Here is a 14,316-nt window from a genome sequence, read left to right on the forward strand (position 1 = left end):
CTTAGACTGAGGCCAATGCCAAATTTCTGAGTACACTTTTGATAAATTAATCTGGATGTTTGGGGCAGAACTGAGTCGAAGGCAAATAAAAAGATAACAAGCCAGAACTTCGGACTGATTATATCTTAGTGTGTAAAAGAGTATTGGGCAAGGTTGTTTTGCTCAAGGTAATGTGAAAATTTACTTAACAGTTAGTCAAAATATTCATTTCTTTGGTTACACAAAGCTCAACTTTTATTAAGATTAAAGGTTTTTACAACATTAACCTCTTTTACTATATAGGGCTGGGGATGCGTCTGGTAAGTTTCATTAACAGCTGAAGAGTCAGACACACTGATTTAGCTTTGCTGTGCAAGATGACTACCAGGACAAGGATGGCATTGATTCTCTTCCCCCAGCTGGAGGAATAAAAATGTCAGTTTGTGCAGCAGAAGTAGTAGATATTTACAGTCAGGTAGTGAATGTAGGTCCTGTGGCTTCTTTTACTTTCCTGGAGAAACCCCTTTCAGTCCTGCTGTTTTGTTTTCTTTACGTCATAAACAAATGCGGTTCGGGAAATGGAGAATTAGAGCTGATCAGTTTCATCATGCCTTTTTTAAAATTCTTGTTTATAGGCAATTCATTCATAGAAGAAAAAGAGAAGTGGAAGTTGGTGGTCTACTTTCTGCTGACAGGAAAATTTCTCCGTTGGTCTCTTTGAATGGGGTTTATTTTTTGCTTAATATGATGACTTCAGTAGCTGTTTTCAAGACAAGATTTAAGCAGAAAAGGAATGCCAGGCTCAGGAGATTTTACCTGTGCCTGTTACACAAATGTGTGTGTGTGTGTGTGTGTGTGTGTGTGTGTGTGTGTGTGTGTGTGTGTGTGTGTGTGTGTGTGTGTGTGTGTGTGTGTGTGTGTGTGTGTGTGTGTGTGTGTGTGTGTGTGTGTGTGTGTGTGTGTGTGTGTGTGTTTATATTTCCTTGGCTGTGTAAGTGATGGTAGGGAGAATGAGGTGTGAAGCAGACGACTGGAAGTAAATCAGACAGTCTGTTAGGTGGTTGTGAATATCCATTATGCTTCATCAGGATGGACAAACTGGAGTCATTGGGCGTGTGTGTGAATGATGAATGACTGTATGAGTAATGACTGAAGTTATGAGGTCAGTGCTGCCCCTGAATATCTGGGGCTTTACTGTGTGAGAGTGTATATATCTCAGCTCAGAGTATGTTTTACTCTATGCATCTTTATGTTGGAGAAGCAGTTTCCATGCTTACACAAGGCTTTCTGCCACACATACATACACACAAACACGCATACACACGGACAAGTGGTTGATTGTTTTCTGGATTCAAGATGGAATTTTTCAATTTAACATTTTATCCCTGCTGGGAATCAACACCTTATTCCGCCTACATTCCTTTGGGGAACGGAAACCACTGACTGTGTTTGTATAACTGTGTATGAGTGTGAGCACGGTGATGTCTGAAGCTGTCAGCAGCTAAATCCGCCTGGTAATGATTCCACTGTAGAACAAAGGGTATTATTCATTCATCATTGCATTAGATTTCCAAATATGTACATGAGATTTGTTAGAAAACATGCAACATGCAATAGTTGCAAAACAAAGCTCGTATTCCCTCTCTATGTGCCTTAGGCGATTTTTACAGAATCAACAATGAAGCCTGCATCACAATGAAAATAGATTTGAGTTTTTTATTTTTTCATAAAGTTGCTTCTACACTATGTAATTTCACACATCACTTCCTCCAAATTGCAGCAAAAAGGTTGTGTTTAAATTTGGAGAACGCCAATGCCAAGAAATGATATAAGACATCTGTAAGCTGGATAAAACACCATTGTATTTGTTTCCAGCCTGGTCTGTGATCGAAAGGTAATAATTTGACATTTTGGAAAATAAACTAACTGCATCTTTTTCAACAAGAGGAGGAATTTGATACCTTTCATATTGTATTTCTACCTCCAAAAGTGTTTAAAAAAATGACCATACCCTCACATAGATGTTGGGATCCTGTTATTGCTGATAATAAACCATAACAGGATCTTTTTTTAGTTTTAGAGTCTATAAGGAATAAATATGTCAGTTTTGAATGTTTTGTTAGCCAACTTTTGTTACATTTGGTTTCTGTGTTTCCACCTTCTTTTGTTTGTTTAGGCTAAGCTAAAAAGTCTTATTGCCCCTGATCGAGACAGAAACGTGAAATTGGTATTCACCTTCTCATCTTAATCTCCGGAAGATTTTTTTAAAAAGTTCTCAAACACTTTCTTTGCATTTGTATTTTTTTAAAAGAATGTGGATTTCCCAGTTGAAATTCTACTATTATGCAGAAAACACTTCCTCCAAGTGACATCCAACGCCAGGTTTCTATTTGCATCGTTCACATAATGCACATTAGAATCTCATTTCTGCATGCGATGAATTTCCGTGGGAAATTTGAGTTTGTTTTAGGAACACAAGGTCATGTACTGGAATGTACTTCACCTTGTTTGCTCTCTATTTATTATCTGTGCTGATCTTACAGTTCCTTATCCCCTCTCTTCCTCTCTGCTAGCTTCTGTGTCTCGCTCTTCTTTTTCCTGGCAGAGCCGACAGTGGTGTTGCCATCTGTCTGTGATGTGTCCTGGACAAAACTGTGTGTGTTTTCAATGCAGGATGGCCAGGCTGAGCTGGGAACGGGGCTCAGATGGAGACAGAAAGACAGTTAAAGACAGACAAAGAAAAAAAATTAAGAATAATAAGAAGAGAAAGATTGAAAACTGCTAAAAATGTGTTCAAAGGGTGGTGTGAGTGTGTTTTTAATGATGCGACAGTATTAGCCACAGCTGTATGATCCACTAACCCTTCTAGTGACCTTGTCTGTGCTAGAAGACGACCAGCTGAAAGAGAAGTCGCACAATAACATGCAGCTGCTTTCTGTGCAGTCCTTTTAGCTATCTTGTGAGTGAATGCAATGGATATCTCATAGGTTTCATTCACTTAAAGTATTTGATCCTGTATGTGTATCATATGTGTGCTAATAGCAGCTTAGAGCCATTAGTCAGTAGCTCCTTAGCTGCGATTTCACTCAGCAGCCTTAAATTTAAACCCGTATGTCACTTAGAAATCCACCTCTGGCAATGAACCTGTGTGCGTCTGGTCTGTAAGTGTGTGCTTATGTATGTGTTTATGTGTGAGCTTCAGTTGCTCTTGCAGAATATTTTGGCTGGGGTTCCTGGTTTTACCTGTTGTATATGCGTGGGTGTGTATATATTTCCCCCATCTGCATGAGTTACATGGGTGATGTAACTGTATCTCAGTGGTACACTTGCGTGTTTATCTGCGTGGTTTTCGCTGTGTGTACGTAGAAGTACATACATTTTGACTGTTAAGGTTAGGGTTTGCCACTTGGTTTTCAGCCCTAATGAAGACCACGTGGGCGGCTGACACATGTCAGTTGGCTTCCTTTAAATTCTCCCCCTGTAGCCATTTAGGTGATGCCATGTTATTTTCCACTTAAGATGAATGGCACTGGTTGTTGTTTTTATTTTTTTCATAGTTATGCTTTTTGGTTTTACTGCTACCGCTTTATTATGCAAGCAAAGAAACCATCTCCAGATTTAGCTCCCAGTTACTCTGCAAAGAGTGCCAACACAGCTGACCTCAGAAGACCTCAAAAGACTTCCCATTCCAGCAGTCTCTTTGCATGTTTACATGTAATACGCGTCTTCTGTGTTATATTTTCAAAGCTACGAGCAGGTGCAGTTATCCCCATTCGCCTATAAGTGCCAGACCATATTCATTTAGTGTTTCTTTCATAAAATTAATCCTCCAAACAGGATATAATCTCTCCTCTATTTTACCAGACTATTGCTGATGGTGAAGAGCTTTGAATTAGTCTCTCACTCTAATCTCCATTTTCCTTTGCCTCTTTAATCTTTTTCCTTTATATTGACATGATATGACTTGTTGTATTTTATGAAAGGTGATGTGCCTGTGCACATTCATTGTGAGCTGAAACAGTGGAATAATGCCCCTTTTCTGTGTGTCTATTTTGTTTCCTCTTATGCAAAACTGTACTTTTTGTTACGCTTGTTAAAATCAACCTTGTTGTATCTCTGCGTTTGTCTGCAAACTCTTTAAATTCTTTGCTGTAGCTCATTCTAGTTTTATTCCTTTGAGTATATGTCGTTGTATCATTTTTCACCTCCACCTTTGTTATAAGAAATGTAGCACTTTTTAAAAAAAACCCACGATCTTATCCACATTGGGATGAAAATTGTTTTGGCTACAGTTAAACAAACCAGACAAATTTAATAAAAGTGCCTCAAGAAGGTTTTCACGCTCACATGAAGTGGAAAATTGCTTTGTTAATCAGGAATCTGCACAGTAAACACTAATGCAAACACATTGGGAGGCTGGCATAATACAGGTGGGGCACAGTCTAGGTTTAAATTTAATTGCAAAACGGTTAAATATTTTGGGAAATAGAAAAGCATACTATTTGTTACTGAGAGTTTAGTAGAAGGTCAATCCCTCTTTAGTGTCTGCCCATTCAGAATGAAGCTACATCCAGCAGCTCATAAGCTTACGTTAACATAAAAAACTGAAAGCCTTTTTTTTATAACTCAGTTTATGTAAAAATTAAACAAACTAGACTTAATTTGTGACTTGGGGAGCTTTGTCGGTGGATTGTGTTACATTAAAATGGAGCCTATCTAGCTGCTTCAACCCGCTCCCAGTCATTGTGGCTAAGTCAGGCTAGCTGTCCTCTTGGTCCAGGTCAGTTTAAAAAGGAAAGACATTTTGCCAAGATGGGCATAAGCATATTTCCCAAAAATGTCCAACAATTCCTTCCAAAAAGTAGGTTTGAACGTTCTGAAACTAAAAATCTGGTCAGACAAGAAATGTGCCTTTTCTTTTAGCTGAATGTTTGAAATATAGCCAACAGTAGCTTGAAAGAAAATCATTCAGCACAAGGAAGTATCAGACTTTAAAATGAATGAATGCTCATAACTGATGTATTTCTTATTTCTGTGCTTTCCCAGGTAGGGCAGTTCAGTCAATTTCTCCATGAATGTACGTCACAATGATGATGACAGACCAGATTCCACTGGACTTGGCTCCGCCCCCCCTCCTGAACGGGGAGGTCCCTCTCATGCCTCACATGGTTAACGGCGATGCGACACAGCAGGTAAATACTCGCTCACGCTGACACAAACGAGCGCACACGCATGTCTGCAATGTGCATTGCTTGCTGAACAAACATGTTAATCAGATGAATGTAACGGTGTACATCAAACAGTAGCGCACGCACTTCTCTGTTGTCAGCTGAGCACATACCACATGGATTGTTGGCATAAAAATTGCTAGAGAAAAGCCCTCGTGTCTCACCGAAGATAAACCACTAAATAACATGCAGGTATATTCAAATGCATTACTTATTCCTTTGGGGCAGCTTTAAAGGCAATGTTTAAAACACTGAATGGATTTATTGATAGATTTCAAGGCTTTTCTTGCAATAGTTTGCACACGGACTCATCTGCTTCTCTGTGACAGAGCGATCTTATCAGGTGCTGTAGAGCCAACTGGATCACCTTCAAAGTACAAAACTGCACCTGGTCTTTGCACAGGCAAAAGGAAGCGATTGGTGTAATGAAAAGCATCACGGTTAATTGACGCCGGACTAATCTTGTTGTCACACACACACACACACTTTTTTTTTCTTTTTTTCCCCACACCGTGTGTTTTTTGGTATATGAAGGATGATTATGTTTATGCACCATCCCCAGCCTGTTCCCTCACAGCCCAGAGGAAGCATCGTGGGAGTGTTTTGGCTGCAACACATAACAGTTATGGGGGGGTTTTGGCTGCGGCACACAGCAGTTAGGGCTCTCTTTTTATTCTAACACCCTGCAGTTTAAAACTTGGTTCCCAGTATGGAATCAGTGATCTAGACTGATGATTATATAGATTTGACTCTGCGTGTGTGTGTCTATTTGTTTGTTTCTTGGTCTGTCTGCGTGTATGTGTGTGTATTCGTTTCTGTGTGGGCACTCAAGTGTCTGTGTTGAGTCTGAATACATACTTATGTGTTTGTCTGCTTGCTTTAGTTTCAGCTTCCGTGTTTCTTTACCACCTACCTTCACCTGTTTATGATTGTGTTTATCAGTCAGTGGCTTTGGTACATGCAATGAGATCATGTATACATACATGACTGTTTTGGTGTAAGAGCATTCTGTCATAATTTGTTTGTAAAAACAAAATTCACTATGGTACGGTGGCCCTGAGAGGCCAAACGGACTGCAACTTAAGAAAACACCAGCAATAAGAAAAACTGTTTCTGTTTTCTTTTTTCCTATTTCCGTTGTGTTTTGTGTGCTTTTGCAGCGTTTTTCTTATTGCTGGTGTTTTCTTAAGTTGCAGCCCGTTTGGCCTCTCAGGGCCACCGTACTATGGGGACTCTCTTATCACATCAAATCCAGCAGTGTGTTAAAATTCTTAGTTATATTTTCGAAAAATCTAAAAGTTAGTATCTAATTATCTGTTGTGATTAGAACAGCAGTCCTACTGTAATAGTATGTGCATTGCAGTGTCATTGTAACAACGAGAGGCCGTATTCTTGGTCACTGTCATTCTTCTAATTTGGGAATGTAAAACTGCACCCAGCAAAGTCCAGACATTCTGAGTTATATTGAAGGTATACTGAGCACTTTGTGTACTTGAGTGCTGCTGTGCAGGCTCATAATCCTGTTTTTTTTTCTTTAGTCTTATTAAATGGCATTTGTGCTTTTTAGAAAACTACATTTTAAAACTCTGGGTCAGTTGCATAATTTCAGGAACTATGGCTCTGTTATTTCTTAACAGCTATAACTATGAAGCCTGTTTGTGCTTCTGATTGCTTCTTTCTCATGACTGAGTTTCGTGGACATATTCGTTTTCAGAGCAAGATAATAAACAAAGTTTGCTTCTTTACAATTACAATTAAATATATAGAAACATATATAGAAACCTGAAGTAGCTGCGTAATAACGTGCATCAATGTAGTCAATGAGAGGCTCCAGTTACAACCTTCTACTAGCTACATTATTGTGATCTACAGTATTGGTCACATTTCTTTGTTGTAAGACTGTCATTTAGTTTTACATGCTGAGGAAGGACTTCTATCTGAAATGCCTGTAAATCATTTTATTCAGTTTCAATTGGAGTGCTGGCCTTCTCATCCTTATGAGAGTTTATAACCACATAATGGACTTAGGTACGCTAATTTATTATTGACTATTATTGCTTGAGCTATGAAATCCATCTGCACTCTGATTAAAGACATTTATTTTAGTTATTATCTGTAAAGCACTGTCCAAAACATTTGCAATATTCAGGCATTCATATCCATTTCCATATCTGGCCACTGTTATGCATGAGTCTTGTAAGCCATAGTGGAATAGGTCTGTTTAAATCTGACAGCCTAAACACAAATGTATTTGTGTTTAGGCTGTCTACTTCTTTTGTTTATGATCAGTGGATCAGAATAATGGGTCAGAGACTAGTGAATAAAGAGGAAGGACAGGCTTCCCTTCAATATTTCTGAGGAATTTTCTTGTTAACCTACAGCAGTGGTAGTAGTGGGGAAATGGTGCAAAGCTTCTCTGCTGTACTTGTTATAGGTGCCTTTCCAGATAAATATCTAAAGAGAGAAAGAAACACTAAAAGTGCACCGAAGACAGTTCAAAACATAAAAGCTTCAGTGTCAACCATGTTGGTGTGAAACCAGTGTACTGTACAAGATCTTAATGAACATATTCACAACACCTCAGAAACACTTCAGACCTTAAGGAACATGAGAGCAAAGATGGTAACCCATGCAGTTAATGATATAGCTCAAAAACATCACACTACCACTTTCAGACCAAAGAGTGCCATTTTCATTCAAAACTATAAGGTGATGTAATTGCACTAGTTGTAATCTGGTTTCAGTTGCTCTTTTGCAGAGAAAGTCTATGGAAGTGAAAATAGACCCTAAAACCTAGAACTGTGGTCCAAAAGTGCCCATAGAAACATTGACTGAAATGTTTTCCATATGCCACTTGTTATGAAAAATGTTGAATAATGTCAGTATGGGTTTGCTAATTTAACTTCCCGTGTTTAATAAAGAGCCCTGCTCTTGCACTTATGTAATTTGTAATTGATGTCTTTTAAAAGGAGCTATTAAATCATAAATCATAAGTGGTTACACTTAGAAGCCTTTTCTGGTTTTAATCTTAAAACTAAATATGCTTGTTTTCTATAATCCTAACTAAAGGTAGAAAAATTGGGACACTTTCACTTAATCACTACTGACTGAGTCATTATAGTCTCATTAATCAATCATAATATCAAAACAAATGTGCTACATGATTATTTTGCGCATTGAGTGATCTTGACATGTGACGGTATAACAGTGTACATACACACACACATACACACCTACATGGTCTAATGCAGGGGTTTTCTCAATCCTTGGGAAACATGGGTCACCCTGTGCTGGGGGTTCCCATAGCAACAGCAGCCGCTGCAGCAGACAGAGCAGGAAGTGTGTGAGTGTGTGTGACTGGGGGAGAGGAGCAGGTTAGCGCTGAGATGGGAGAAGATGCAGTCACTACAGAAGGAACGTAGGATATGAGGATTTTACAGCAGCACACCTGTAGAGCATAGACAGGGCTGTGCCTGTGTGTGCATGCGTGTGTGGCTGAATACGTGTATGTGTGTGTGTGTGTTTGTGTGCAATGGAGGGGCACCTGTTTCATGTCTACAGCCACGTGTACACTCTGAACAATCTGTATGCGGAAAATATGACGGTAAGGTGCATGCGTTCTCCCCTCAGGCACATTAGGCAGAAGCGCTGAGAAATCGAAACGGTGTCATGTGTTTTGAATTCATTTGTGTGCGCTCACCTGTCTGTGTGTGCTTCCATCTGTCCGTTAAATGTATTTGTGCATACTTGTTTTATTCTTGTAAGAGTGGTTAAAAGATGAAGGCTTTTCTTAAATAAGAGTCTGTGAGATGGCAGCAATAGTGTCACCATTAGCTTATCTAACACCTCATTCATATGTGTGAACTCTCTGCCCTACTATAAGAGCCGATGGTTATTGTGTTATGTCACCGCTGTAAGCTCTGCCTAGCTGAGTATCTTTCCTGTTCTGTGATTGCTAAAGAAAAATTTTTAACACATGTTTTTCTCCTTCAATTATATATATTTTTGTCACTAAGTTTGATTCTTTTTGTCTGGTTTTCTTATTTGTTCGTGCAGGTAATCCTGGTGCAGGTGAACCCGGGGGAGACGTTTACCATCCGGGCAGAGGACGGCTCACTGCAATGCATCCAGGGTCAGTCCTCTATGATATTATTACGTTATCATATTAACATGTAGCCTGGTGGCCGCTCTGATGTTTGTCACTGTGAGACAGAGTATTACCCATCATTTTAATTATATCCTGGCTGAACAAGATTTAAATGAGATCTTTGGGCTGACTCCTAAAAGTTAAAAACATTTACGGAAAAACAAATAATGTTAATCCAGTCTATGCTTAGAAATCTTTGATGCGTAAATGTGAATGCAAATATTAGACTTTTACTTTGAGTATTATCCATTACCAGAGGAAACCATTGCAATGAAAAGGAGTAGCTGTCCAATAAAGTCTCAGAGAGTTTCAGAAGTCTTCCTTTCTACCTGGTCAGACTTAAATCCCGGGCAGTCTGCAAGTACATGGTAGAGCCAACACAGAGAGACGGACATTTCCGTTCACATGTGTTCGCACACGCAGGCCAGTAAGTTACTTATTTTTAAACAGTCCGTATTAGTGTGACTGTATCATTAACCACCACAATGGCTAATGGTTTAATGGTTTATTTTTCTAACCAGAAAGCCTGGAAATGAAGTGATTTCCAGCTGGATTTCAACCCTTTTGAAATTCCGAGTGTATTTATAGCACTACAAATGCAGAAACAGCAGAAACGGTGAGACCTTTTAGTAGACTTGTCAATAATGCAGGAAGAACTTTGGAATAGGAAAAGGAAAGCAAGTGGAATGGGATCTAAGGGTGTTATCTCCAAATGAAGTACAGCTAGTTGAAAGCATAGTCTACACAATGACAGAGTTAGACAGAGTGGGCAGCCATGGCTTCACTGTGGTTGCATCTGATAGCAGTGCATGAAAAGACTGGAAATATAAGCCACTTAGGATCGCTCAAAGACGGAAGGAGGTGGCAGTAACACGGGATTTCCCGCAACTCTGCTGAAATTGTGTCTCACTTTGATGATGTCAGAAATGTAACTTTGAAAGGACATCTTTGTTTTCTTCTCGGTCTTTTTCAATCTGCGTCTTCTTCGCTCGCTTTTTTTCCCCTTACCCTTCAAAGTTATTTGGGTAGGGGAGAAAGAAAGACAGACAGCAGTCTTGACTCAGTCACTGTCGCCCATTTATTAAAAAACAAAACAAAACAAAAAAAGACGCATTAGCACAACACTGTGTGGCAACAAATGGCATCCCACCACCTTTTCCTCCACCCGCCTTGTAATTCAATTTTCCCCTCAAATCAGAGAGACTGCCCCAGGCAGAGCTATGGGCACAGATAAAGCCAGATAGAAACGGTGCATGATTTAATGGATGAATGCAAAGATGGGAAGATACAGTTGCCGGATAAGATAAGTGAATTAGTGACTTGTAGAAAAACAGCTAAACGACAGACGAAAGAATGGTTTAATGTAGAAAGTGGATATATGAGAGGGATACCAGATAGTGATTTGCAAAAAGACACAATACTGATGTAGCTGGGATCTGCCAGCTTTCTGTTTGTTTGTGTGGTTGCGTGTTTGTACTTGAAAATTTGGCATCGAAGGCACAACATGTGTCTGTGTGCACCTTTTTGGTGCCTTTTACTACAGTCGCAGACAGCAAATTAGGTGGAACATTAGAGACTTTGAGCCCTCTTTGAATGCAGATATTATTAATGTGAAGGACCACACACGCACAAACACATACACACAAACTTTCTGTCTATCTTAGTCGGCAAGAGGTCACTGAGTTTAATGAAAGGTGGAGTGTGGCAGTGTGTTCCGAAGGATAACCGAGTTGCACTTTAGAAAGACTCGGTGTGATTAGTGAGACCTCAGAGGTTCGTGCTCGCGCATGCTTGTGTATTTGTGGCCCTGCTTGTGTGTTTGCATTGCAGTGTACTTGTGTGCAAGTGTGTGCGACAGAGCAAGATTACAGAGACCTCAGGGCACAGCCAGGAACCAGCTTTTATATAAAGTAACCTCTGTTTAGCTGCTGCAGTGTGGTACGTGCATGCATGCAAACATGCATATACGTACACAGGCAGACATGGATGCTCTGCCAAGGCAGGACCAGCCTGAAGACGTCAACGCAGCAGCCAGAAAAGATTCTTTCATATGAACCACAAGACCTTCCTTCTCCTCTCCTCTCCTCTCCTCACTTCTCTTCCCTTCCTTCCTCTCATCATCTTTTCCTGCTACCTCCCTCGCTTTTCCTTTTTATCCCTCTCATTCATCTGTCTTGACCTTAAGGCAAACCTGGAGCAGAGAAGAGGCTATTGTATTTGCTGGATTGATGTTAAGTACTGCTCATTAACCACACCCCTGCTAACTGCTACAGGCTCAATTATGTTCTTTTATTTTAGCTGAAAGTTTACATAAAATCTTACTAAGGTCCACGAATTCCATAACCTCAGGGCGTATGAAATCCTTTCAGAGCCTTTTTTGTGCATATTGAAATAATTCACAATGCTCTAAAATATATATTTAAAGCTATTTTTACCACTTTTCAGTAATGTTAGCGATCTGTTTTACCATCTCTTTTTTTGTGTCCCTTTCTGCATGTTCCTTGATCCAGTGAAAGACTGTATCTTGACCTGAAATCCTTTCCAGCAACTTATTAGCATCATCTCTGCATGTGTATGACTCTGCATGTCTCCATCCCTTGTTGAAACAGCATGACCCTTCAGTGGTCCAGGGGCCAGATTCATCTGACCCGCCATCCCCCCACACACACTCCTACCCTCTCACTGTTCCCACCTTCCCCCTCCTCCCTTTTGCCCCCCCCCCCCCGTCTCCCCGTCTCTCCCCCTCCCCCACTAAGACAATTCCCCTGAGCTTTCCCACACTCACATCAAAGGACAAGACTCTCGAGGGTGTGTTAGAGCACCCTGCTCTGGAATGTGAGTGTGTTAAAATGCGTTGTGTGCGCGTGTGTGTCTGTGTGTGTTTTACAAGGCTGTGTTGGTTTACTGTGTTGTTTGGTCTTTGTTGGACTTTTACGAGGGATGATGAGGCCAGAGGGTGAAGAGCAGGAAGCTGTGCCCTGCCTGGGAGAATATGACATCATGAAGTTTGGGTGGCACCAGCTTAATTTCTTCTGATATTTAGGGCGTAGTTGATAATAACCACAGGGCAGCAGTTGATTAGTTTTCTAGTTAATGAGCAGTAATCCTGTAAGTCCTCAGTTTACTGGCTGCAGTGTTTTTAAAATGCATTTCAGTATAATACATGGGGTTTGTTTGCCTTGGTCTTCTGTGGACAGTTGGAATTTTCTATACTTCTCTGTTGTAATATAATAAATGTATCTATGAGGCTGAGAAGTATGAGTAGGAACTGTTAATGTGTCCTTGACAGTGAATGGAGAACTTTTGCCTCTTGCATTGCTTAACACTATGATTTTGGATTTCTTTAATTGACTATGCTTGGTGGAGCATGTGTGCTAAGGCTTGTTGTCTTGCTGCATGACCCGCTACCAAAGAACCAAACCGAACATCTGTAAAAGCCAGAGCCGGCACCATGGAACACCGCTCCTCTCATTGGGCATGCTTTGTAGAATGAGACACTCAAGATCCATTTCACCAGGTTGGTGCCAGTACAAACAAGCAAATGTGTCATAAAGGCCTTGAGAAGCCTTTAAAGTGGAATATCTGTGTAAAAAGGTCTAATAGCCGCACGACCCAGATGTCTTGTTTCCACAGAAACTATATTTTGGCATATTGGTACTACAACGGGATTTCAATCGGTAAATTCTTTCCTTAACACAAGGATGGTTGGTTTAGAGCAACGGTGTCAAACATTAGGCCTGTGGACCAGAATCAGCCTGGTGAAGACTTGAATCTGGAGTAGTTTGGAAAAGATTTGGAAAATATGAAGGTGTACAAAGATTTTGGACTTTTGACTGTGTTTTACAGTAGTAGTAGTAGTAGTAGTAGTAGTACTTCCCAATTGCCATTCATACTACATGAGAAGTTAAGTAGTAGTAAAATAGTTACGCAATAGGATGACAATTAAATGACAGAAATGTTCTTGTTTTTAGAATCTACCATAAAAATGTTGGTTAAATAAAAGGAATTAACCAGAACTTTATGTTTTATAAATACTGGACAGCCTGGACAACGAGCTACCAAAATCTTTTATGTAATTTACACACAGATCATGTAGAAAAACTGGGACGTACTGCTGAAATTGTACTTCTTGTTCTGATATTAAGACATCTCAGGGATCAAATGTTCAGTTAAGTGTTTTTACAGTGAAGGAAAGTGGAGTTTCACTGGTCCAACCCACTTAAGAACAAACTGGGCTGCATGTGGCCCATGATGTAAAGTGAGTTTGACATCCCTGGTTTAGAACATTCTCTGTGTATTTCTAATGTTTTCAATTACATTTCTTTTCTGTCTGTGTTACACAATGCAATTCGGAGAGGTCTATGTGCAAAGTATATTTCACTTCCAACTTTTGGTTTGCGTAATTTTTTTATCTTGACGGTATAGAGCCACAAAATTATCCTGCTCTTATTTTGTTTTGTGCCTCGAGAGTAGAGAAAGCTCAAATCAGACATTTTGTTCTTTTCTTTATTGCTTTTTCTTCAAATTTTAATGGGTCACAAAAAGATTAACGAAACAATTCTCCATATAAGAAATATAATCAAATATAAATGCAGGCTGTTGGGACTTCATATTAAGCCAAGAGAATTGGTTGATGTTTCTCCTTTTAGGCTGATTGCTGAATTTGCAATGGATGATTTGCATGCAGTCCACTCTCATTGCTGTTATATTGCAGTGGCATAATGGAAAATGTGGTTCTGGTCTCTGCTGAGGCCTTGTTAGCCCAGGCATTTTTTTTCTCTGAGAAACAATGGTTATGGTGGACCCTGCCAGTGTTTCTCTGCATCTGGACACAGCAGGGTACTGTATGAATCATGGCAAGATCTGTTGTCTTTGGCCATTAGAGGTGTGCGCTCTGCTCATACCTAATCTTTCTGGACCCCCCTGATTGTTACTCTCTTCCCTTTTCCCTTGCTTTTATCT

At 39.9% G+C, this 14,316-nt stretch overlaps 1 protein-coding gene across 2 annotated transcripts in view; it reads left to right on the forward strand.

Moving 5' to 3' along the window:
* Positions 1-14,316, forward strand: part of fndc3ba (fibronectin type III domain containing 3Ba) — an 85,517-nt gene that overhangs the window by 17,223 nt on the left and 53,978 nt on the right. For both annotated transcript variants that reach the window (XM_031737132.2, XM_039602946.1), the window contains exons 2-3: positions 5,026-5,171; positions 9,264-9,339. In XM_031737132.2, coding sequence (XP_031592992.1) covers positions 5,055-5,171; positions 9,264-9,339 — 193 coding nt within the window. In that variant the 5' untranslated portion in view covers positions 5,026-5,054. The remainder of the gene's footprint in view (positions 1-5,025; positions 5,172-9,263; positions 9,340-14,316) is intronic.

This window comes from Oreochromis aureus, linkage group 19 (genome assembly GCF_013358895.1).
Source record: "Oreochromis aureus strain Israel breed Guangdong linkage group 19, ZZ_aureus, whole genome shotgun sequence".
Taxonomy (NCBI): domain Eukaryota; kingdom Metazoa; phylum Chordata; class Actinopteri; order Cichliformes; family Cichlidae; genus Oreochromis; species Oreochromis aureus.